Source organism: Arvicanthis niloticus, chromosome 13 (assembly GCF_011762505.2).
Source record: "Arvicanthis niloticus isolate mArvNil1 chromosome 13, mArvNil1.pat.X, whole genome shotgun sequence".
NCBI classification, from domain to species: domain Eukaryota; kingdom Metazoa; phylum Chordata; class Mammalia; order Rodentia; family Muridae; genus Arvicanthis; species Arvicanthis niloticus.
In genome coordinates, this window is record NC_047670.1 from 57,594,388 (window position 1) to 57,618,553 (window position 24,166).

Consider the following 24,166-nt stretch of genomic DNA (forward strand, 5'->3'; position numbering starts at 1 on the left):
ATTTCCAATATTTCTGTTTTCTTTAAAAAAGTCCATTAACATTGCATTATACTTTTATAACCCTTAAAATTAATGCTGGTTGAGAATATGTCCTCATGTCAACTTCAGAAAGTCAGAATGGGCCCCCACAGGAAGCAAAGAACCCTGGAGTTTGGTTTCAAGCTCTGCTGGCAAGGACCATCTAGCCTTCCAGAGGAAAGGGGACAAAGGGGTCAGAACTGATGGCAGCCCCCTGGGGAATAGAGCCAAAGACCCTTGGGAGGCCAATCGAGAAGGAAGAGACACATTCACTTAGAGTAAATGAAAAAGAACACAAGGTTAAAATGAAGTTTATTATGTTTTTTTTTTAATTTTTTTGATTTTTGTTTTTTTTAAATAAAACTGTTTGTAAAACAGCTATTTTATCCCACGGCAGAGTGACCCCTGAAAGATGCACATATCCCTTCTTAAGGCCTTAACAAGATTTTTTTGTACTTTTTTCTTTTTTTAAAACTCATATATTTAAAAATTATACAATTTACAAATCAAAACAATACAACATAAAGAATCATGTAGCATGGGCCATATATCTGACAAGCCCCTTTTCCACTCTAAAAATGAAAGCAATAAAGAAGTGTTAAAGTGGCTGGCTCTGGTCAGCTTAGTCCACCCACATGGTTCACACCACAGTTCTCTCCCAGACCTTGCTTGTTTCAGCAGCAGAGGCTTGGGCCTCCATGGTTTCCATGGATCCTGTGGGTCCCCAAGGGTCCGAGCTACATGGAATGTGCCAAGGAAAGAGGGTGCCAGAGATAAGCCATTCCTCAGGTATACCTCTTGCTGTGGAACTACTCTACCTACTTGGTGGGGCCACAGTGATCCAGGATATAGCCATGACATTGGGGCATCTGCCAATTTCACCACTACCAGCCCACCCCCCACAAAAAATTAAAAATAAATAAATAGTGTTTCTGGAAAGAAAAAAATTTATTTTTGTGTTTAAACATCATTCCCCGCACTTTTGAAAATGACCATCCCCATCCTGCCCCCTCCCCCAAACTTCCCGTGAGACAGATTCTGACCAAGGGAAGGGTGGTTGTCATTTGTCTGCTCTTTCAGTCCTGGTCTAGTGTTCACTGAATTGTTGTGAGACAGGCTGAAGATCAAAGCCACACCCCATCCTTTATGAGATGAGTTTGTTCAGTTCAATTTTACATTTAAATTTCATTGTCATTGGAACAAATTTTGAGTTAACTAGATAATTTTAAAATAGAATCAAAAGGGATAGCGCACCTTTCATTTAAACAAAGTCTTTCCAGACTAAAAATAGATTTTTATATATATATTTTTTATCCCTCCCTTTTAACTCCCCGTTTCCCCATCAGCCCACCCCTCCCCCCTCCCCCACATTGTCACTATGGAGATTGTGTCCATGGAAACAGCCATTCCAACATCTTGTGTCTTTCTTTTCCTGTGGTGTCACCAGTCTGAGTGTGATGTGAGAACATAGGAAGGAAGTGCTGGCATGGGCAGGCGCAGCGGGGATGCAGGGCAGGGCAGAGTGGGCTGTGGTTGCACAGCAGGGGAATTCCATTCCATCATGTGTGTCCACCACCTTCTCATCTCCACAGTCTCACCTGGAAAACAAACAGTAGGCACTGGGTGCTACAAAGTTCCATATGGTCTCAGCACAGCTGTTGTAGCAATGGGAGAATACAGCTCTCCACAGGGATCTTACACTCGGACCTTTCTGTAGATGGCTGCTGATTTTGAACACATTCAAGCTCAATGCCTCCACTATCATGTGGCTTTGAACCAAACATGGTTATAGTGACGCAAGAGAATGGGCCTTACACAGAAGGGGCCAAGATAGGAGAGTATTCCTTGACCTCCATGGCTGGGCCCTGTTTGAGAGTTCACATATGAATCCTGCCAGCACTGAGGGTCTGTGGTTGGGTCAGCAACCTGTAGCAAGGCTAAGTCCCCATAAAAGTGGCTAAGAGTATTGTTGTTACTGAAACCTAGAGGACCCACCCAAATTATGGAAGAATCATCTGTCTCTAGTTGAGTCTGTTCTTCATGCAAATAAGACTTCTCGGAGCCTCTGATGGGGGGTGGGGGGAACGGGGACAGGTGCTAGCTCATTTTCTGGGACTTGCATAGAGCTGGAAGTTTTAATTCTGCTAGTTTTTCAGGAACCTGAGATGCTCAAGAGGCCCAGGGGTTCTCTCATCTGGTTGCAGGAAGTTGTTCTTATGACTCATGTAGGGCAAATAGATTGATTGTTCAAGAGATTGAAGAGTGTCTCATGGTCTGCCTTATGTGAGAAGGGCTCAGGGAGACAACAGTTTCCAAGGAATTAGTCCAGAAAAATTAACCAAAACTGTTGATGGCAAGTCACCATCATCCTTGCTTTCTGCCAATCACTACACTTTCTGCATCTGTTTCTCTTGGGATTTCTCTTTGTCTCTTCCTCAAGCCTCTCCTGCTATCACCACCAACAGATAAACTTCAGGGGGAAAAAAAAGGTCCTTTGTGTAATAACTGCCTCAACAAAGCTTATCAATAAGCAATAGCTGAGAAGGCTGGTATGTGTCCAGGAGTAGAGAATGTACCATTCAGAAGCACACATATATACATCTGCACTTGCTAAGTGCTTTAGAGAAAACACCAGTAAGGAGGAAGACACTCTGCAAAGACAGCAGTGTATATACTACAACCCAGATTCCAGTGCTGGGAAGGCAGGTGTCTTATCATGGTACAAAGGTACCTTGAAATCCATCTTCAAGATGAAGTTCACATTCTTCAGGGAGGTGAAACACCTGCAGCCTAAAGCATGTGGCCATTTCATTGTAGAATCAGGGTTTACAGGTACTCAATCCTTTGCTAAATAGGTTCCAGAGATTGCATGAAACATGGCTCAGAGAAGGTAGCTAGGCCTCAGGCTTATGTCAAGTGAGTTCTCTGAAGAGGGTCAATGTCTTCTTTAAATCTCACTGGGCATGTGACTGCTGTCTGTAATAACAGCACTTGGGTGGTCATTACTAAGAATAGTTTGTGAAGAGAGTAGCTCAGCAGAAAGAGCTCCAGCCTGGACTCTATCTTCACAACCACAAAACAATGAGCGTCCTGATGTTCAGGTAAGAGCACTGGGTCTCTCTCTCTCTGGATTTCCCTAACATACCCTGTGGCCTGAACCTGAGAGGGTTTCCTTTGTATCCTTCTATTCCAAACTGTCAACTCAACTCTCTCAACAGCAATAGGTATCACTCAACTCAACTATGCAAGAATTCAGAGGCAGTCTCCTCTCTGAAGCTCACATGTGATCCCTACCTAAAGAGGGAAGAGTTGAGAGAGACCTAATTTTGACTCCGTATCAACTTAGGTTATTAGGGTCCCCTTTTGGAGGCGTAATCCCAGAACCTCCTTGGATGAACCTAGGGTTGGGGGTGACACTCATCTGTGGATGGGCTACATGCTGCTCAGAGTCAGAGGTAAAAAGGGGGATATGTCATTCCTTGACTTTCCATGGCTGTTCTGTGTAGGGCATGTGGGTAGGTGCTATTACTAGCACCCAGGACAGAGCATCACTTCAAATAATGGTTTCTGTTCCCTGCCTACTGCATCTCAGGATCTAGCAGTGAAGCCATGGTCCCTGTCCACATGTGCAATGTAGCCAGAGAATAACAATCTTAACACCACTGACCTACCATGATGCTTTCTCATCCCCAGAAATGGGTAGAGATGGTCTACCAGGCAACTGTCCAAAGACTTGGCTTTTCTTATATCCTTAGCCTGGTGGGGACATAACCGCCACACATTAGAAAGCTCTGGGCATGTTCTGCTAGACAGAGTAGTCGTAGCTCTCAGAAACACACAGCTGGATAGCATGCAGCAGCAGCATGCTTAGGATTGGCTGAGGTCTTGTCAAATCCTCACTGAGTTCATCACTCATTGAGTAGCATAGAGATACTAAGTGGCTTTAATTTAACCTCAGTTCCAAAGCCCCATCCTCATCATTCTGTATGAGAAAGTAGGGTGCCAGTAGATCAGGACACATATGCACACTCATTCTCCCTTCCCTGTCTTGTGTAGATCTCCATTAACGGTGGCTCTCCATCCTGAGTACGAGTGTTCCTTGAGGACAGTGGTATGATCCTATACCTGACCGTGAGGTCTCAGCGAATGTGTGGCACTTGAATGATACTGACTGACCTTAACAGCTGAACAGATAAACCAAGAAAAAAAATTTACATTGTGGGAAGAGTCTATAAAAAGAATATTCCAGATATTAAGACTAGATATTATTAAAAGGACAGGCTCTGTCCTTTTACTCAATAGGTGAATGCTACAACCTCAACAGACTTAAGGCCCACCCCACATGAGGGTCAGGCCTATTATGACCAGATACCAGTCCAGGAAGGACAGAAGTAAAACTCACTATACTGTTCTAGGTCCAGGGCTAGTGCATGCGTATGTGCATATGTATAATCACCACTTTGTCCTGAAGGTCATAGCACTTCTACCAGGACAAATGTACAGCTTGTACAAACCAGCAACTTCTAAAACTGCAGAGCTAACAATGCCTTTGTTAGTCCACTAGTTTTCATGTTAGGATCTTGTGTCACAAGAACAAGTAAACGGTTTCCATGCACCTTTCACACTTTGTTCTAGTCCAGGCATTGCCAACTCTGCTCCCTGGAAGAGGCAGGCAAAGACAAAAAGCACTACAACAAAGCACCCAGCATCCCCACTGGGGAGCCCTGGGGAGCCCACATCTGAATCCAGACCTATAGCTCAGCAGGCTGCAAGCAGCCTTTTCTGGTCAGTAGATGAACCACCAATTAAACAAACATTTTCATGGAGGAGGAAAACCAAATATTCTTGAGATGAATTCAATTGTTCTTCAAATTTACAATGATTTTTCCAGAAAATGACAAAAAAAACTCCAAATTTTTTTGGTCTAACCAGAGAAGAGGGCATGCTTAAGTAACAGAGAATAGGCCTTTGTGGCTTTGGGAACAGAGGACCCCATTTAGAGAACTATCCCTCAGAGACAGCTAGTGTCACTGCCCACTAGAGCAACAAGGCCTCCCTCTATGCCAGTTCTGCTCTCTTCAGCCTACTTTTTCTCATCCCTCAGTGACATGGCAGGGCAGAGAGGATAAGCAAGCTTCTGGGGCCCATATCCTCTAAGCTGCAATCTCATGGCTGTATGCCAAACCCAACACAAACAGTTTAATTCCTTGACACCGTTAAGAATATAATTAAACTGGATGATGAAGTCCAGTAAATCTGAATTTTACTTCTCTTTGTGCTTGTTACAAAAAAGAATTCTTCACAATACTAGGGTGGGATTACAAATAATAAAATTTGAGAAATATTCTGTTTGTTTTTTCTTTTCAAGAAAAAACGTAGTATATAAGCATTACCAAAATTTAGGGGGTTTTTGTTTTGTTTGTTTTTAAAGTAACCACTGGTTAGACTCCTCTATGACAAGAGTCAAAAGAACAGGCTCCTGGCAAAAGACCCCCACCCACAGGGTTGTCTCAGACGCCCTGCCATCAGGACTACCACTCACAGACTCACGTGCCAGCTCTTCACTAAAGAGCTAACTGTAGAAAAGTAGTCCTGACTCTAACTGACAGTGAATAGTTCTGAAGCCTCTACCACCTTCCTGCAGACACTCAGGAAGCTAAATAACAAATAAGAAGCTGTTCTGTTCTTGCTTTATTAAATTCTCACGACTAAATGCTGGTGGTGCAGCCTAGAGCCATTAGAAGGCCAGAGGCCAGATACACACGGAGCTGGGTGAGGAGGTGGTGGGAGCTCAGCAGGCCCCAACTCACCTGTGCTTGCTGTCCATTCCCACGTGCACACTTCCCCCCTCACCCCCGCTCCGACTGCTCTGTGCTGAGGCTGCCTTTTGCGGTCTTGTTCTGCAAGGGCGGGAGAGGGCATGGAAGGGGAGGCTGATGCCGGCCAAAGCCAAGAGACAAGACAACAGGAACAGAACAGGAAATACAGTGTGTGGGAACCAGGAAGGGTAGACGTAAGGACAGGAATGGCACACGGAAAAGGAAATAAAAAGCAGAGTCAGTACTGAATGACAAACAGGAGGCACCCAGACTGGGCTTTCTGAGGTAAAATGTGATTGTAAGTAAAAATAAAGAGAGTACTGTCTGATCCTAAGACCCATCTCTGAGAATTATTCTTAAAAGCAAGCATAATCTCTCATGAACACTCCTTTAGTCTTTTCTGGCCCTATCTAGGGACTGAGTGGTCAATGACCACCAGGTGTCAGTGTGACCTCAGCTACACAGATCTAAGTACAGGAAACATGGGCAGCACAGAGCTCCACCCTTGCCCTCCTCCTCCCATCCCACACTTTCTGTTGTACCCCAGAAATGGGTACCAGTCTCATCTTTTCACCTTTCTTAAAGAAGGTGAGCATTCAACACCCTGGGGAATGGGCCAGCAGCAAGTCATTACCTAGACTGCTGGGTTGCTTCTGTTGCATTACTTGAGAGAGGATGAGTACCTCTCTCAGGCTCTGTAGTTGGCCCTACTTACTAGTCTGAGAAGTGTTTCTAGACCAGGCATTGCACCAGCTCATTAACCAGATCACGAACTGGATGGAGTTCTACTGAACTAAAGTAGAAAGCAGTAATAGTTTCATTGGTTCTGATATTTTAATTTCTTCTAAGTAACAGACAATGCCCTCAAAAACCCATACCTCTTCCCAACTGACCATGAAGGTTGTTGGGCCCATTCCCCAAGGATTCCTTCAGTTCAGTGACACTGTACTTTCCCAAGGCCAGGAGACGGCTACAGCTACAAGTACATGTTAGGATAGGCATAGGTGAAATCTTCCAATGCCTGGGGCTTACCCTATTTCCCAGCTACACAGCCAGCCCCACTGAGAGTGCAGGGTTTAGTGACTCACCTTGTGCTTGGGGCACCTCACCGAGAAATTCTCCTCATGCAGCAAACAATCTATAAAATAAGACAGTCAGATTAGAATGTATGCTTAACTAAGTATGGCTATACTGGCTGGACAGATACACATGAACCTAAGGGGCCTCAATACTGATTTATTTCCTTCCTAATTCCAAATGTATATATGCAATACTCTTTATATAAAAAACTATCAGTACTTGTGGAGATGCCAGATGCCGCTGGACATATGCATTTCTCCCAGCTTTGTTATGTTTAGTGGATTTTCCATGGACCTGCCATGGGGTGCTCACATCGTGGCTGGAGACCATATCCTCCCTCAAAGATAGAGGATTTCCGGAAGCTCTGGCTCTGCCTAGATTTCAGTCATTGATCATTTAACATCATCTGGATGTGCATCTGAGACACACAATTGTTTTCCTCTTATTCATTGCTTTTTGGACCACACTATAGTTCCTAATAGAAAAAATTAGTGACATTCAAAATAATCTATGGTACATTAACATGGCATCAGTCACAAAACAAAACAAAACAAACCCTAGTATTCTAAAGTGCTATGGGTAAATAAGCATGGTAGTGTGATACAAAAACCACTCCCAACAACCAAGATATACAAATGTGTAAGTAAACTTTGTATTTCATTAAAATGTTTTATATTCATTGAAAGAAAAGCCTTAAAAAAATCTACAAAAATGTATCAGTGGCTCTCTTGAAGAAAACAGGTAGTTTCTATTAAAATATTTCTCTTGTGCTGGAGGTGGCTCAGAGGTTAAGAGCACTGGCTGCTCTTCCAGAGGTCCTGAGTTCAACTCCCAGCAACAACATAGTGGCTTACAACCATCTGTAATGAAATCCAATCCCCTCTTCTGGTGTGTCAGAAGACAGCGACAGTGTACTCCCATATATAAAATAAATAAATCTTAAAAAAAAATTTTCTCTGTACATCTAAAATGACAATATTTAACAATCAAAGTTAATCTTCAATATAGTGTTCAGCTAACTCCACAAGATCAATGCAGAGCCTCTTTAAAAACCACCTGAAATACAATGACTCTTTTTCCCTCTGTAGAAGAACTCAGTATTCAAGTCAGAAAGACCAAGCCTGGAATCCCTGCTGTCACCTGCATCCCACAGCCTCCAGAGATACAAGAGAAGACACTCCTGCCATAATTACACAATCTACACTGAACCCTGGAGAAAAAAAATGATGCATTCCAACTTTTAACATGGTGACAACATTTCTGATGGCAGCAAGAACGTGTGTGCCTCCAAGAAGTCCAACTTTACTGCACAAAGGTGTGGAGCAGGGCAGATAAATCTATTAATGAGTTCTGTACATCACAACTCTGACAGACCAACAGCCAGGTCACCGATGCAGGATGTGGTGGCAGAATGTTAATAAGTATTGATCATTCTCTGAGAGCTCTCAGGCACTACAGCAAGAGGAAGCCATGGCATTTACCTTATTAAGTTTACTATTTAACCAGTTTAAATGAAATCCGGATTAGCAGCCACAGACTTTAAGTGTGATAGTATATAAGACGCCAAGGAACTACTAAATGAAAACCTCCCAGACCCTCAGGATCCTGAACAAGCAGTTGAGACAGTGGTACAATGTGGCTGACTACCAGTACCTGCCTCTAGAGTCTCAGACCTACAGGGTAGGCTATCAGCTTTCTTAGGTCAAGGCCCAAGAACTCACCAGTTGTCACTAACTTCCAAGTGCCTCCTCTGGCATGAAACAAGCATAGCAGTAAATGAAATGCGTTAATTTAAAACCTACCAGCACATAGCATGACCAAGACTCCTGCTGCTCCAATCTGCCAGTGAGTTTATGAACAGCCGGAAACAGACAACTGGAGCTCAGGAAAGCACTCTCTCCTCACCTGAGCTGCAGCAGCACTGTGTCACCAGGCCCTAGGCTCAGTCAAACATGATACCTGTGAAGCTTGGCCACCATAATGCCACAAGGCTTACAAAACCACCAGTGATAGCAACAGTATCAATAGCAAAAAGACACCATCAGAAAGGGACAGGTGGTTGGTTCATTTGTCCTCAGTGACAGAAGAGTGTGACCAGTTGTGACAGTCCTTTAATAAAATGTTTCCTAAAGTTAAAAAATGCTTTTTCTGAGTTAAAGAAAAAGTCACAAATAAAACAAAGTAAATATATATTACTTCTGGAGATGAAATTTCCTAAAGAAGTCTTACAGAATGTGCCCACATCTGCACTTTCAGCACATTAATAGACATATCCTCTTTTCTGTTCCCATACTAATCTGGGAATCATCAGGAACTGTAATTTCCTTTTTAGCAGAAGTCAGGACAGGCAGAAAGCTCAGAAGCTAGAGGCTTCAGGGGAGATTCACTATGGCATCAACCACCCTGGTGCTGAGGTAAGAGCAGAGTACAGAGAATTCCAGTGAAATCCCACCTGAGGATTCTGGCAGGTGCCTGGTTCCCACATGTCAGTCAGTGACAACCACCTGATTTACTTTTTCTAAGGCCCTGGAACTACCTTGCAGTCCATGTGGCCTAGTCAGAATCCCCCTAAGGTAGAAACCAAAGCATCAACTTGTCAGATTACCACATAAGCTAGAAAGACTTACAAAGTGGTCCAGCCAACAAAATGGCTTCCAGAAACAAATATCACCTCCATAACACTCCGAGGAGAGAAAGCTACTTTCATTACCCTCTAAGCTTAAAGGCAAGATTAAAAGCTTAAGATTGTTTCTTAACAATCTCCATAAAACTCAAGTACAACATCCATATAGAACTCAAGCTGAATGAAGATGGCAACTTCAATGATAAAGTAGAAGAAACAAGAGGGGGGGGTCTAACACATTCTCTGGATTCCTGGGTACTAGACAGTCACCAAATCAGTTACAATCCACCTCATCACGGTAGCAAAAGGACACTACAGTACTGTGGCACTATGAACTACTTAGAAGGGGATAACCTGCCCCAGAAATGACTCTCAGTGCTGAGAGCCCCTCCCAGCAGAGGCCAGATCCTTGTGTTCTGTCACGACCTACCCTGGCTCTCCCCCCACAATACTCATACAGCCTTCAGCAGAGAGTGAAATTTCCAGCTGTGTTTTTCTTCTAGGCAAGGTTCTTTATATACAGTAGAATTATTAATGAGCAACCACAGTCTTATTCCATGTCTTAATTGTTCTGTTCTTTCCATTAATACATTAAACATTTTCCAAGAATCAAAACTCATGTTCCTTTTACTGTATCCTCTACCTGGAGTCAAAGTCTCCCATAATGTAATGAACAACACAAATAACCTAATGATAATGTCAAAAGGTGGGACTATATCAGGTGGGGAAATGGCAGGAATCATAGAACCTCCAGAAGCAAAGATTCTATTTTCATGAAGACATCTCAGCAATGAAAGTTTTTCCTGAGGCACCAAGAGTTCTTTAAAGATATTGATGCTGGGCTAGAGAGATGGCTCAGCAGTTAAGAGCACTGACCACTCTTCCATAGGTCCTGAGTTCAATTCCCAACAACCACATGGTGGTTCACAACCATCTGTAATGTGTTGGGAGCCGACCTTTACCAGAAAGAGGCTAAAAAGCAGCTATCCACATGCTAGCCACGCCTTCAAGGCTTACATCATATCCATGTACCTACAAGGGGCGTGGCAAAGTGTATAAATACCCTAGATTTCCCTTCCAATAAAGTGACTTGATCAGAGACTTGATCAGAACCTCTGTCTTGTCTCCATTCCTTGAGTCTCTTCTCTTCATCCTCACTCTCTCTCCCTCTAGACCCTGACCCGAAGACCGGAGTGGCAGTTTGAAGCCAGGCAGATTGGAGCAGACCGCAACATAGTAACTAACCAGGCTTTTTAAGTCTTTTGTCTCAAGCCAGGTAGAGCAGAGCCGGTTGCAACAGTAATGGAATCGGATGCCCTCTTCTGGTGTGCCAAAGAGAGCAACAATGTACACTCATATATAAAAATAAATAAATCTTTAAAAAAAAATTCTGGGGGCTAGCAGCAAAGCAAAAATGAGAATGTTATATTGCTCCTTACTCTACCAATAGATTAGAGCTTCTTAAACCCAGGGACTGATCTTGATTATGAATTAAATAATCAGTCAGTCAAGTCAGGTGTGGTGGTGTACACCTTTAATCCCAGCACTTGGAGGCATAGGCAGGTGAATCTCTGAGTTTAAGGCCAATTTTGGTCTACAAAGCTAGATTCAGGATACTCGGCGAGGCAGAGAAACCCTGTCTCAAAAAAAACTAAACCAAACCAAACAAACAAACATCAGTCAATGAACATACCTTCCTTAAATATAAACATACTACACAGAATAGAACTTGGGCCATGGAATAAGCATAAATCTACCCCTGCAGAGCAGTGCAGGACTGTAGGTCCTTGTAACTTGGATCATCAAAAAGACTGAAGTGTCTGCAGCTTATAAAGCTGCATCTTTGATAGCAGCTCTGCACTCAGGTATTGCAGAGTACATCGGCTGTGGCAGAGCCAGAGGGCAAGAGTCAGTCATACTATACCTACAAACAGAGCCCCTCTCTTGCTGGAAACTTAGCTAGGTTTGTTAAATAGAGACATTATTGACTTAATGGGGTAGGGTTGGGAGTGAGGCATTTAGGTTGGCACATGACAGGCTGGAACAGAAAGTAACAGGCATCATTTTTACTTACCCTCAATGAAGGAGGTCTTGCTTTTGAAGAAGTGGTTTGACAAGCTTCCATTAGAAGAAAGGTGTTCCCACTGCCCTTCCTAAGAATCTAACCATACTGCCTGAGCTTTATTAAGGTAATTCTGAGTCTTATCTGTCATGAGTCATACACAGCTATTTGACTTTAACTTTAAAATTTTTAATGTCCAACAGGTAGTTTTGGTGCACACTTTTAATCCCAGCACTCAGGAGGCAGAGGCAGGTGGATCCCCAAGCTCAAGGCGGCCTGGTGTACAGAGCAAGTTCCAGAACAGCTAGGCTACACAGAGAATCCATGTCTTGAAAACATACACATATGAACACTTCCACTCTCCATATTTAAAGTACTCAACAGTTGCATATGGCTGCAGCTACCACACTGGACCAGGAAAGTATACAGCATTTCCACTATTGTAGAATGTTCTAGTGAGCAGTGTGCTTTTCACCTGAGAAACTGTACCAGAAGTAGACTGGGAGCCAGGAGCAGCATTGCAAGGGCCTTGCTGTTGTGAACCTGGCTATTAGCATAGCTGATACTTGAGGGTACAAATGGAGTATGGCTGGAGTTAAAGTGGTAACCTAACTAGGTATGCAAGCTTCTGTTTCTGAACACAGTGTCTATATGGGAGACCACTGCTTACCCAGACACTGACTAGGATAGTCAATTATTGTACAATACCCCATTTAAAACCATCCCCCCCAAACTTAACACTTGGGAATTCCCATTTAAGAGACGCTTCAAATGAAGGAAACCAGGTGTTCTCATGTAACACAAGCAACACAAGTAACATGAGAAAAAGCAACTGCTTTACTCAAGAAGATTTAACCACCCGAGCTCAAGCTAGGGTGAATACATCAGACAGCACGAAAACGTGTCAACAGGGAGAATGAGGCCAAGTAGGGAGGTGCACACCTACAATCTCAGCACTTAGAAGGCAGAGAGGGGGAGGACCAACTCAAGGTTATCCTTGGTAACAGTAGATTTGAGCCACGGAGGGGTTACATGAGAACCTATCTCAAAAGAAAAAAGAAAATAGAGAGGAAAGAAAAGAGTAAAAGTGGAGGGAGGGAGGGAGGGAGAAAGGGAAGGAGGGAGGGAGGGAAGGAGGGAGGATGAGAATGAATATAAAAGAAGAAATGATAGTCCAAATTCCAAATCCCTTAAAACAGTGGTTCAAGGCTCTCTTCTTCCTTCCTAACTATAGTCAGTGTCTTGCCAATTGCACACAGTACCCACATATGCCTTTCTAAATCCTCTGTACCACTCTTGTTCTTATTACCTCAACAAGAAACTTAACGAGAAGACAGTGGGACAGGAAGGGCATGGAGAACATTACTGCACACAAACAAGTCACCAGGGAAGAAGAAACCTAAATTAAGAGATTGAGGTATAATGCTGGCCTCTAGTTGTGTCTATGTAGGCATATTCTTGAATAATGGTTGATTTGGGAGAGCCCAACCCTCTGGGCAAGTGGTCCTGGGTTGTAAAAAAGCAAGCTAAGGAGCTGAACAGATGGTTCGGTGCTTAAGAGCACTGATTGTGGTTCCCAGCACCCCCATGGTGGCTTACAACCATCTACAATTCCAGTTCCAGGAATCCAATACCCACTTCTGAACTCTGAGGACACCAGGTAAACACATGGTATCCAGACATTCCAGACATACATGTAGGTTAAACACTCATCTGTATAAATAAAATAAAAACAGGATGAAAAGGAAGCAGGGGGCATAGAAGAAAAAAAAAAAGGAAGCTGAGCAAGCTATTAAAAGCAAGCCAGCAAGCAGCATTCCTCTATGGTCTGTGCTTCAGTTCCTGCCTCTGGTTTCCTGGCCTTAGCAATGGCCCAGGATCTGAAACTTGTAAAATGAAGCAAAGCCTTTCCCTTCTTCCCCTAGGTTGTTTTTGGTCAGTGTTTACTACAGCAACAGAGAAACCGAACTAGAATACAGAGCATGTAATCCCACTGCTGGGAATGGGGGAAACAGAGACCAGAGGATCAGTGGGACTTGCTAGCAGGCAGCCCAGCTCAAAACAAAATGGTGAGCTCAGTGAAACCACACCTCAAGGGAATGAGGTGGTGTGAAAAGGAGCAGGGCGACCTGCCACCCTAGTACACCACATGCACTGAAACTTCTCCAAAATCAAATAGGTTCCATTGTAGCATTTTCATGAATTATTTTTGTTGATGCTCCCGTCTCACCAACCTATCTGTTTTCTTCCCCTGTCAATAACCAGAGGTACTCCACTTTCATGTCACGCTCTATAATTCCTTTCCCTCCCTGCTAAACCACTTTTCCTTTTCCTTTTGATTTACATCCATGCCCTCATCTAGACACACAAACATACACACTCTATATAAATTAGAATCTAAGATCTACATGAGAGAAAATGTGTAGTACTTAACTCTGTTGTACTATATTGTTTGCTCAATAGTTTGTAGTTCCATCCACTTTTCTACAACTTTCCAATTCAACTAAAGATTTAGTGAAATCCTATCAAAATTTAAATAGTCTTTTTGCAGAAATGGGTATCTTGACTTTGAATTTCACATGAAACAAAGAGGGATACAGTATATTCAAAACAATCTTAGGGGGTAGCTTACAATTTTTCCACATCTCTTATTCCTGACGGGGGCGGGTGTGTGTGTGTGTGGCAATTGAAGACTGAATCCAGGACCTTGCACATACTAAAGTAAGCATTCTACCATTCCCAATTTCAAAACCTACCATAGATCTTACTTCATTATGTAATCATGATAGTAGAATATTGGATGGGGCCAGAAAGCCCCATGCACAGTGGTCAGCTAATTCCCAACAAAGTGCCAGAATCACATCATTGAATGAGGGAAGAATGATTGTTCTGTAAGTAGAACTAAAACAACTGCATAGCTGCTCACAAAAGAACAGCTCTGAATTGCTATTCCACAAAATAGTCAAAGATTAAAATAAAAGATCTAAAACTATAAAACTCTTAGGCAAAAAAAAGGCATCAAAACCCTGTGTTGGATTAAGTATTTATTACTTAAGATGACACCAAAAGAAAAAAAGATAAATTAGATTGCATCAAAAGCACACTTTTACTGAGGATACAGCTCAGCTGGTAGAGTACTTGTCTAGCATGCACAATGTCATGGATTCTATCCTCAGATTATGTAAATTAGGCATGGTGGTATGCACCTGTAATCTTAGCACTAGGGAAGTAGAGGCAGGAGAATCAAGAGTTCAAGCTCATCCTTGACTATATAAGTTGGAAGCCATCTGGATTATATGAGACCCTGTCTCAAAAAAGAACACCTTCAGAAAAGTGAGAAAGCTCAAAGAATGGAAGAAAATATTTGTAATCCATGTATTGATCTGGTCATGAGGAACAAAAAATAAGTAAAACAACAATTTAACAGTGGGCAGAGAACTGGAATAGACACTTCTCCCTCCATAGAAGCTTGACAAATGGCCAATAAGCACACATAAAGAGGTTCAACATCATTAGAGAAGTACAAAGTCAAACTATAGCAAGATAGCAGCTCACACTTACTGGGATGTCTACAGTTAGAATAAAGACATGTAAGTATGTTTGGTAAGGATATTGAAAAATTGGAATCCTAATACATTGTTGGTGGGACTGTAAAATGTGTATATATTGTGGAAAACCATATGGCTACTCCTCTAAAGGTCAAACATGGAATTATCATATGTTACTATTCTATTGTGACATAATTCATAGAAATGAAACAAACCCCATGGCCATCAACTGACTAAAGGTGAATCTAACAAACACACTCTAGATAACAAATAGTTTGGAAGGGAAAATGAGTGAAACTAACATATGCTGCTACATGGATGAACCTTAGAAATACTCTAACTGAAAACCCCAGGCACAAAATGTTAAATAGCACATGATTCAATTTATATGAAACGTCTAAATTAGGCTCATCTATTGAAACAAAGTGAATCTCTAATTGCCAGGAGCTGGAGTGAAGGAAGGTGTTAATGTTTTACAAGTGATGAAAACCTAAATGTTAAATATACTGGAGTAATGGCTGCTCAACTCCACAAACACATAAAAACTACTGAATTGTATGTACACTTAAATAGGTAACTCATACATGAACTAGATGAACAAAAAGGTATTTTTAAAATTGCTCTGTTGTTGTCTCCTCTTTTCATTTGTTATTGTTGTTGTTTTTAAAGAACTTACAAGTAGAAGAGAAATAAGGGAGACAATAGAAATATACAGAAGGGGAGTTAATGAATTTGTATCTTCTTGCTCTCTGGATGCTCTCAAAAACGGTGTGTGGTCCCAACTTACCTGCGTCAATGGCACATGGGTAATGGTATCGGAAGGAGCAGCCTTTGTTGTAGCAGCCCAAAGTAGCGCCAGCCTCCTGGCAGTGGGAGCATTTCTGAAAGGAAGACAGGCATGTTAGTAACTCCAGGCCAGCCCTTCTCTTGCAGGTCTTCCCTTTACCTCAGTAGTTCAGCTTCAGCATGGCCTCTGTGGTTGGAGGGGTCTGTGGAGTAGGATAGGTTGGTAGGTCTCTCACCACCACTTGCTGACCACACAGTGGAAGACATCCAGCAGACTGTTTTAAGGCTAGGCCTCATTAATAACCTCAAATCAAACAGAACACACCAGAGCAAGCGACACTCTATAGTATGCGGCAGACACACCAGTGGGTGTGGTGCCCAAACCTGCCTATTTTACCCATTCCCTCCCTGATCTACTGAAATTTCTTTCTATCGTGTGCTATCTGTAGATCCTGTTTCTATTTCTGCCATAGAAATCTTGTGTAGGAGGAGAGTTAAGGTAGATATACACACACATATATATAGAAACCTTTTTACAATTAAAAGGATTTGGTTTCTAGCTTTTGTAAGATTTTATTTTTAATTTTGATCTACTTATCCCAAATGCCCAATACAAGTCTATTTCTTTCCAGAAAATATGGATTCCTGTATGTAAATGTTATTTTTATACATGAATCCTATTTTAAATGTACTAGGAAATCTGCCACGAATTTCTGGCTAAGTGAGACACCATTCTCTGATTGCAGTGCTCCTCCTTGGTCAGATACTCTTAAAGCAGGGCACATCTCTGTTGTCACCTTGATGTGGCTGTTGTGAGTACTCATACTGTCTATACTATCAACAGCATTACCAAATTACTAAGGAAAGATACAGATTTTTTTTTTTACTTTCCTGGGTGTGGCTAGCCAGAAGACATAGGTGGTTGTTCCTGCTTCTATGAAAAATAAAATATGTGTGCTCCTTAAACCCTTACTTCTGAGCTGGCTAAGTTCCCAGAGCAGTGGCAACTGTGGAGCCTAAATGTTCACCATGTTATCAGGTGATATAGCTATGAATATGGATTAATGCATTCACCTGGTAGGACTGCACATGTCCACTGTACAGGTTGGATAGGTAAAGTATCAGGGGGTAGGACCTAGCATTAGGTCACAGGTAAGAATGTCTCTCAGAGACAAATTCCTCCCTCTCAGAAGACCAAGATCCTTTTGGGTATCAATGATCAGTAAATGTTTACTTGCACCTATGAGAAGAAAGCAAAGATCATTTAGCCTGGAGTAAACCAAGGTTGGTTAAGAGCACTTATGGAATCTCCAGGTTACCTACAGTCTATGCCTCCTTCAGGAAAAAAAGGCCTTATCACCAAACCAAAGAAACAGAAGACAGCCAATCTATCAGTGGCAGACTGTCAGCTGTTCCTACTAATCTATTTTCTTATTCAAGGTACCCAAGCAATCATTTATCCAGAGGGTTTGAGTTTCAGGCCCTCTCCATCTTGGAGGATGAATCTCAGTTCATGATAATCAGTGAAAATGGGTGCATCAAGAACTCTTGAAAGTCTACAAGCAAAAAAGCTTCTGCAAAAGTTTTGCCATTAAATGAGGGCAAGATGAAAACAGCAACATTGTGGAGGCAGAGGCAGGCAGATCTCTGAATTTCACAGGTCAGCCTGAAATTTCAGTTCACTGATCTATTCAGTGAGTTCCAGAATAGTCAGGTCTACACAATTAAGACTCTGTCTCAAAATAAAACCAACCAATCAACCAACCAAGCAGAAAACCAGACCATCTTGCTCAGCCTCTCTTAAGTACAAGCAGGATCTGGAACAGTCATCTAATCAATAATACAAGACAATCCTGACAAAGCCAGTCCATCTGCAGAGACAGCAGAGTGGGAAGATGAGAGACTTGGACTTATTTTGATACTGTTGAGCACTAACCCAACCAAGAATTGCCCACATCCAGACTTTTACAGGACAAGACAGACAGACATAGATAGACATTCAGACAGACACATGCATCTCTCTCTCTCTACTCCCTCCCCCGCTTTTTCAATTAATTTTACAACTTACAGTCAACATTCCATAACTGATACAGAAAAAGACTATTATCTGACATGGTGTTGGGCAAGGAAGGGTTAAGTGCACACTCTACAATCTAAATAGTGACTCTCCCACTGCCTTACTATGTCTGACCTGCCAATTTCCTAACCTTTATTGAATCCACCCTTAAGGACAGTACTAACAGTGCTCACCTCACAGAAGCTGTCGGGTATTGTATGCATTAATCCAGACTTAACATAGTGGCTGGACCAGAACTGCTGTTATGTCACCCAAGATGACTACAAGCCAATGACCCACTACAAATGTCCTACAGACCAAAAAGTTAACAATCACCCATAAAGTGGCCTTGTTATCACTCATTTACAGATGAGAACAGAGAAAACAAAGGACTGGAACATGGATGTCTGTTCCCTTCCTACTTCAACACCAGTTGCTTTGTCCTTTGTAAGATCTCTAAAGCAACCTGCTTCTTTCAACTAAAGGCATGATATGGAGCTGGAGAAATGGATCAGTGGTCAAGAACAGTTGACACTCTTCCAGAGGACCCAAGTTTTGTTTCCAGCACCCAATGGTGGCCCACAACCATTTTCTAACACCAGATCCAAAGTTCCAGGGGATGTAGTGCCTTCTTCTGACTTCCTGGGTCACCAGGCACTAATGTGGTACGCACACAAGCAGAAAACCAAAACATTCATACAGATAAAATTTTTAAAAGTGCAATAAAACTGACTACAGTGCACCCAAAAAATAGATCCTTCAGGATTACAAGGACCTACGAGAAAGCGCCTTAGATGGTTTAGTTCACTGCTTCACACAACTGTAATCTGGAGACCAGGAACACCAGGAAAAGCTAAGCTAGAAGGACAAAACCTCATTCTAAGCAATTGTAGTACACAATGCAAATTCAGAACCATTAGTTAACTCCTTAACTTGTAACACAGACCCATGAAGTTACAACGACTGCCTAGAATCCATGAGAGTCATTTAGTGTTTTTTCTACTAGACTTCTATATACTCTACACAGCAATTTAAAGATTATGGGTGTGAAGGCAGAACTGAGGCCTCCAATGATGTTCATCTGAATCCCCAGTATCAGTGGTAGTAAGTCTCAAGATGGGGACAGTGTGCTTATCATCTGGGTATGAATATATTTTCAACACACTGATAGAAACAAAGATTCTCTCAGAGTGGGACAGAGGTGTAGGCTTCAGGGAGCTGTTGAAATGGGAGCAGGCTTGTGTGCAAGACTGCTGCTGACTTTAGAGATGGAAGAAAGGACCACAAGCCAAAGAATGCGGGGAGTCATAGCTCAAAAAAGGCAAGCAAACAAAAACCTTCCTTAAGCTTCCAGAAAAGCAGCAGAGCACAGACAACTACTGAATTCCAGCAAGTGGGACTCACAGTGGACTTGTAACCTGAATAAGGTAACAGGCATGTGGTATGTCATGGCAAGGAAGTCATGGCAAGGAATTTCTAAGAAGCTCACAGTGACTGAAAAGTGACTGCTCATTTCTCTCTTACATTCTTTAATGCAACAAATTTCTCCCAGATGGGAAACGCTACAATTTCATTTCCTGTTCATGAAGTCAGTTTTGCTATCACAAGGTCCCCAAAGGTAGCACATCGAGTCTGTTCTCATTTTTTTCTTTTTTTCTAGTTGAAGAAACTAAAGCAAAGAGCACAGCTTTTTCTTGTAACCACAAGTTCGACACTCCTCACCCTGCCATGCTTCCCTTAGGTCCATTCACTCATTCAACCATCCCACATTTTACAAGAACTAATACTTTTAATCCCAGTACCCATGAGACAACTTGGTGGAGCTCTGTGTCCCAGGCCAGCCTGGTCTATGTAACAAAAACAATCAAACAAGAGAAACTCTAAACAATCAATCAATTAATCAATAAATGTGTGTCCTATGTGCCAATTGACAGAGACAAAAGATAAAAACCTATCTCTATAAATTCTCCATTTGTCTGCTTTATACCAAACTTTAGCCAGTATAATTTCCAGTTAGGTTTTTATTCCTTGTTTTACCTGAAGAAAAATTTTACCTTCCCCTTTCCCATACTACAATTATATCACACTGTAATTATACTAAGTCACTCCATAGCAAATGTCCTTGACTTAGGAAGGGTGAGCAGGCAGAGCAGTGGCCGTACCCAGACAATACAGGCTCAGTGCAGACTACATTATGATTTTGAATCTTGACACATTTTTTTTCTTCTGCCTTTTTTCTTTAACTTTTTTGAGACAGGGTCTCATATAGCTCAGACTAGCCTTAAATTTAATTTCCTTCCTTTCTTTTTGTTTTTAAAGCCTGACATGGCCTGTAACTTGCTATGTAAGCTAGACAGATCTCAAATTCAAGAAGGTCCACCTGCCTCTTACAGATACTAAGATTATAGGTATGTTATCACCACTCCAAGATGTGTTGTTTTCAAACAGCTAACAGCTTAAACTGATGAAGGAAGGGAAATTTAAATTTTCTTTTAACAGAAAAAGAGTAAAAATTATTTTCAAGCAACTCTGACAAACAAACAAACATTAAAACCCTTATATTTCTAGACACCAGAAACTTGTCAATAAATTACAAAATGGGCAGATTTAAGAACACATTCATGCAGCCCGGCCTTTCACAAGTGCCTGTCACTGTCTAGAAGCAGGGTTTGGTGACTTGAAGTGGCAAACTACAGTGGCACAATCAACTAGGAGCCATCTAGTCCACATCTGGGGGAGGGGAGGGTACAAAGGAAGAATAAATACTGTATGACTCTTCACTCCCACAGCAGCATTTCCCTTGGAGCTAACAGTGGCCTGAATAATCATGCTGCTTAATGAACATCTGAGCAACCTGGAGCACTACAGTAGTTAAGTCAGTGCATGGATACCAATCATTCTGAGCAAGCCTTTCAGACTTGTATCCTAGCTTCAGCACTGCATTCTTTTGTTCATGCTTACAGTATCTGCTCTAGCATCCCTGGATGGGGTACACTGAAAATACAGGCTGATGGGAAGAATGCAAGGAATACACATTAGAGCCTTGAAGCAAACTAATGAAGTTGACTTTTTCAATATTTGTTAAAAAGCTGATGCTTGGGAAATGTGGGGAAAGTATTCATTTTTGGCTACCTGTAATTATCTCTCTTAATTATACCTCCTATATCTAAAACAGAAACATCTATCTGTAAATCTCACTATGCACTCCTGCTACATGACTGCGACATGGTCTCCATCCAAGGCATTACACTACCCTTTAGGGCCATGGGGTGCAACTTTTTATCCCATTAACTTGCTTTCCAGAGGGCTTTAAAGTGTTGGCCAGGACAGTATATGCTTTAGTCTTTTCTTGGAGCGAGATACTCTCCTGAGGTTTCTCTATCAAAGTTCTTATCTGGATGCACCACATGATTTGTCTTGGAGGATGGCACCTGTGCCAGCCCCAGAACCATATCCTGAGGGCTGGAGAGATGGCTCAGTGGTTAAAAGCACTGACTGCTCTTCCAGAGGTCCTGAGTTCAATTCCCAGCAACCACATGGTGGCTCACAACCATCTGGAATAGGATCTGACTGTAACAGTGTATTCACACTATAAATTAAATAAATCTTTAAAAAAGCAGCAGCATACCCTGAGTGTCTTTACATCCAACTCAGAGGACTCACGCAGCCCGGAGCTCTTTCTTTCCAAGCCCCTTTGTTTGGCACTCCAACAGGTGCAGATGTACTAGAAGTACTCAAGCCCCACAGCTGTCCTGCAAGTGTCTGCAGTTTTAGAACTGAATTCATTAAATCCGCACCTCAGAAGTCAGCTAGCAGTCACATCAGCAGCACTCACTGGCGAAAGCCTACTTTTGTACTTAACACCAAGTTTCCAGGTTTGACTGACACTTTAGACTAAACATGGTTGGTCTAATTTGACTATTATCCAGGTCCAAATCAGCATAGGTCTAGTGAACAAAAGACTCAGGGCCAAAAGCCATCCTATCAATCTTACTCTTGAAAATGGGAATACTTGCTTTATTTTCCTCATAAAGTTGTGTAAAATCACTGTAAAAGAATCTTATAAACTACAAAAAATGTAATTATTTGATTTATAAAAAACATGAAATATCTTTGTACATGTATTATTCTTGGCACCTACTAATATCAAAACTTAGGTACAGTAAACATCTAATAATCTATTAAATTAAGGCAGATTAAGTGATTTATTTATTAACATACTTTTTCCACTTAGACCAGGACCTTAAAAAAAGCAGACTGTGGGGCCTGTCACTTTTCTTACAGCCAAAGGGAGGCAGCTGTGCGCATCTCAACATTTCCCCTTTCGAAGGTTGAGGACAGTCTGCTCCTGCCTGCTTCACTGCATACCCCTGGCTACTGTTTACTTTCACTGGACTTCCTCTCTCAAGTCTTCCATGGTTGAGCAATACTTTTTTTTAAGTCTCCTGAAGCATTTTGAATTTGAAGATGTTTAAACAGAGACTGAAATACACATGAACACTAACAAATGAAAGAATTAACAAGAGTCCAAAAACACTGACAACATGAGAAGGGCTTACTAAGCCAATCTGAGGGACCTGAGTTACATTACATCACATCCATGATCACACTGCCCTGAACTGAGGCAGAAGAATTTCAAGTTTGGCCAGCTGACTTACAAAGCAAGACACCTTGTCTGAAAAGGGAAAGAAAGAAAAGAAAGAAAAGAAAGAAGAAAGGGGAGGGGAAGGGAGGGGAGGGGAGGGGGGAGGGAAGAAAGAAAGAAGAAAGCAAGGAAGGAAGGAAGGAAATAAATAATCCATATACAGCACAAAGTCCCCAAAGATAGAAAAGAAATAATCTCTCAATAAAACTGTCCATCCTCACTCCCATAAGACCTCCCATCAAAAAGTAGTTCTAGGTCTGGACCAACATGAAGGAGAGAGCAGACTCCTCCTACAAGCTGTCCTCTGAATTCCACATGTGTACCACAGCATACATTCATCCAATACACATAGAAATAATAAATAAACAAGGGCGAAGTAGCACATGCCTTATATGCTCAACTCCAGACAGCAGGCTAGCTCAAGGCCACTAGGACATACAACCATAACACTTGTGCTACTGAAACTGAAGAGTATTCCCTTGGGAATGCCTTTCAGGCTGCATTACAAAACCGCCCACAGTTAGTATCTCTGGCTAAGGGAGTGGTAGTTGTGGGGTGTAGCTGCCTCCAGAAATAATGTACAATGTGGGATCAAAACCCAAGTGTGACTACAGCTACTCTGGCAGTATCTCCCAATTATGTTCCTGGCCTCCACTCTGGGCCAAGAGGGCAATGTTCTTATTGTCTGTGTCCATAAGGTATGGCCTACCTTCAGTTTACAGTGAAATCAGAATTTTTTTCAGTCAAGTTTGAAGGCTTTTTTTTCCCTTCATCTTTCCAAAATTTCTGTGCTTCACCTGCCAGGATAGCAGAACTTAGCTACAACCTTGATCAGGTAAGAATATATCCATAATACACACAACTTAAAGACAATGGATTTTATCATTTAGCCAGTAAACAGGATAAAAAGACCACACCGATGTTTCTTATTGTTCGCTCTGTCTATCTATCTATCTATCTATCTATCTATCTATCTATCTATCTATCTATCTCTGTCTATTTCATTCATTCATGTATTCACTCTCTGTGTAGCCTTGGCTGTCCTGGAACTCATTCGGTAGACCAAGCTGGCCTGCCTGACACGCTGACTTTTAAAGACTGGTGTGTTTTTCTGTCTGTCTTTAAGTCAGTAACATGAAGATAAATATCCAGCTGAGAAATGTGAAGAGAATCTTGTTATACTTATATAACACTGGTTAAGGGAGAAAACAAAAAACAAAACAAACAAAATGCCCTGAACATACTTATTATAAAGAAAGCCAAAAGCTTTATTTAAAAAAAAAAAAAAGAAAAGAAAAGAAAAAAAAAAAGGCCATATAGGGCACTCCTACGATACTCTGTATAAAAGCAATAAAAACTAACAGTGGCATTTCTAGTCATTTTCTGTTACTTTCCACGTCAGCAGCAGGAGACCAGGTTGGAAGGAAGGGTAGTTGCTAAACATTTCACACACAATATCTTTACGTATGCTCAGTCATCCTGCGTTAGTGTGAGCACTACAAATGATAAACAAGCATGTGATGCTAAGG

General features: G+C 41.8%; 1 protein-coding gene across 4 annotated transcripts in view; it reads right to left on the minus strand.

The window, feature by feature from the left end:
* Nucleotides 1–313: 313 nt before the first annotated feature.
* The window catches only part of Tcf20 (transcription factor 20), a 171,708-nt gene continuing 147,855 nt past the window's right edge, over nt 314–24,166 (minus strand). For 3 of the 4 annotated variants that reach the window (XM_076911720.1, XM_076911721.1, XM_034516237.2), the window contains exons 3-6: nt 15,938–16,031; nt 6,926–6,975; nt 5,829–5,951; nt 314–1,616 (exon numbers count right to left, since the gene is read on the minus strand). In XM_076911720.1, coding sequence (XP_076767835.1) covers nt 5,868–5,951; nt 6,926–6,975; nt 15,938–16,031 — 228 coding nt within the window. In that variant the 3' untranslated portion in view covers nt 314–1,616; nt 5,829–5,867. The remainder of the gene's footprint in view (nt 1,617–5,828; nt 5,952–6,925; nt 6,976–15,937; nt 16,032–24,166) is intronic. The other variant, XM_076911722.1, reaches the window with a different exon arrangement.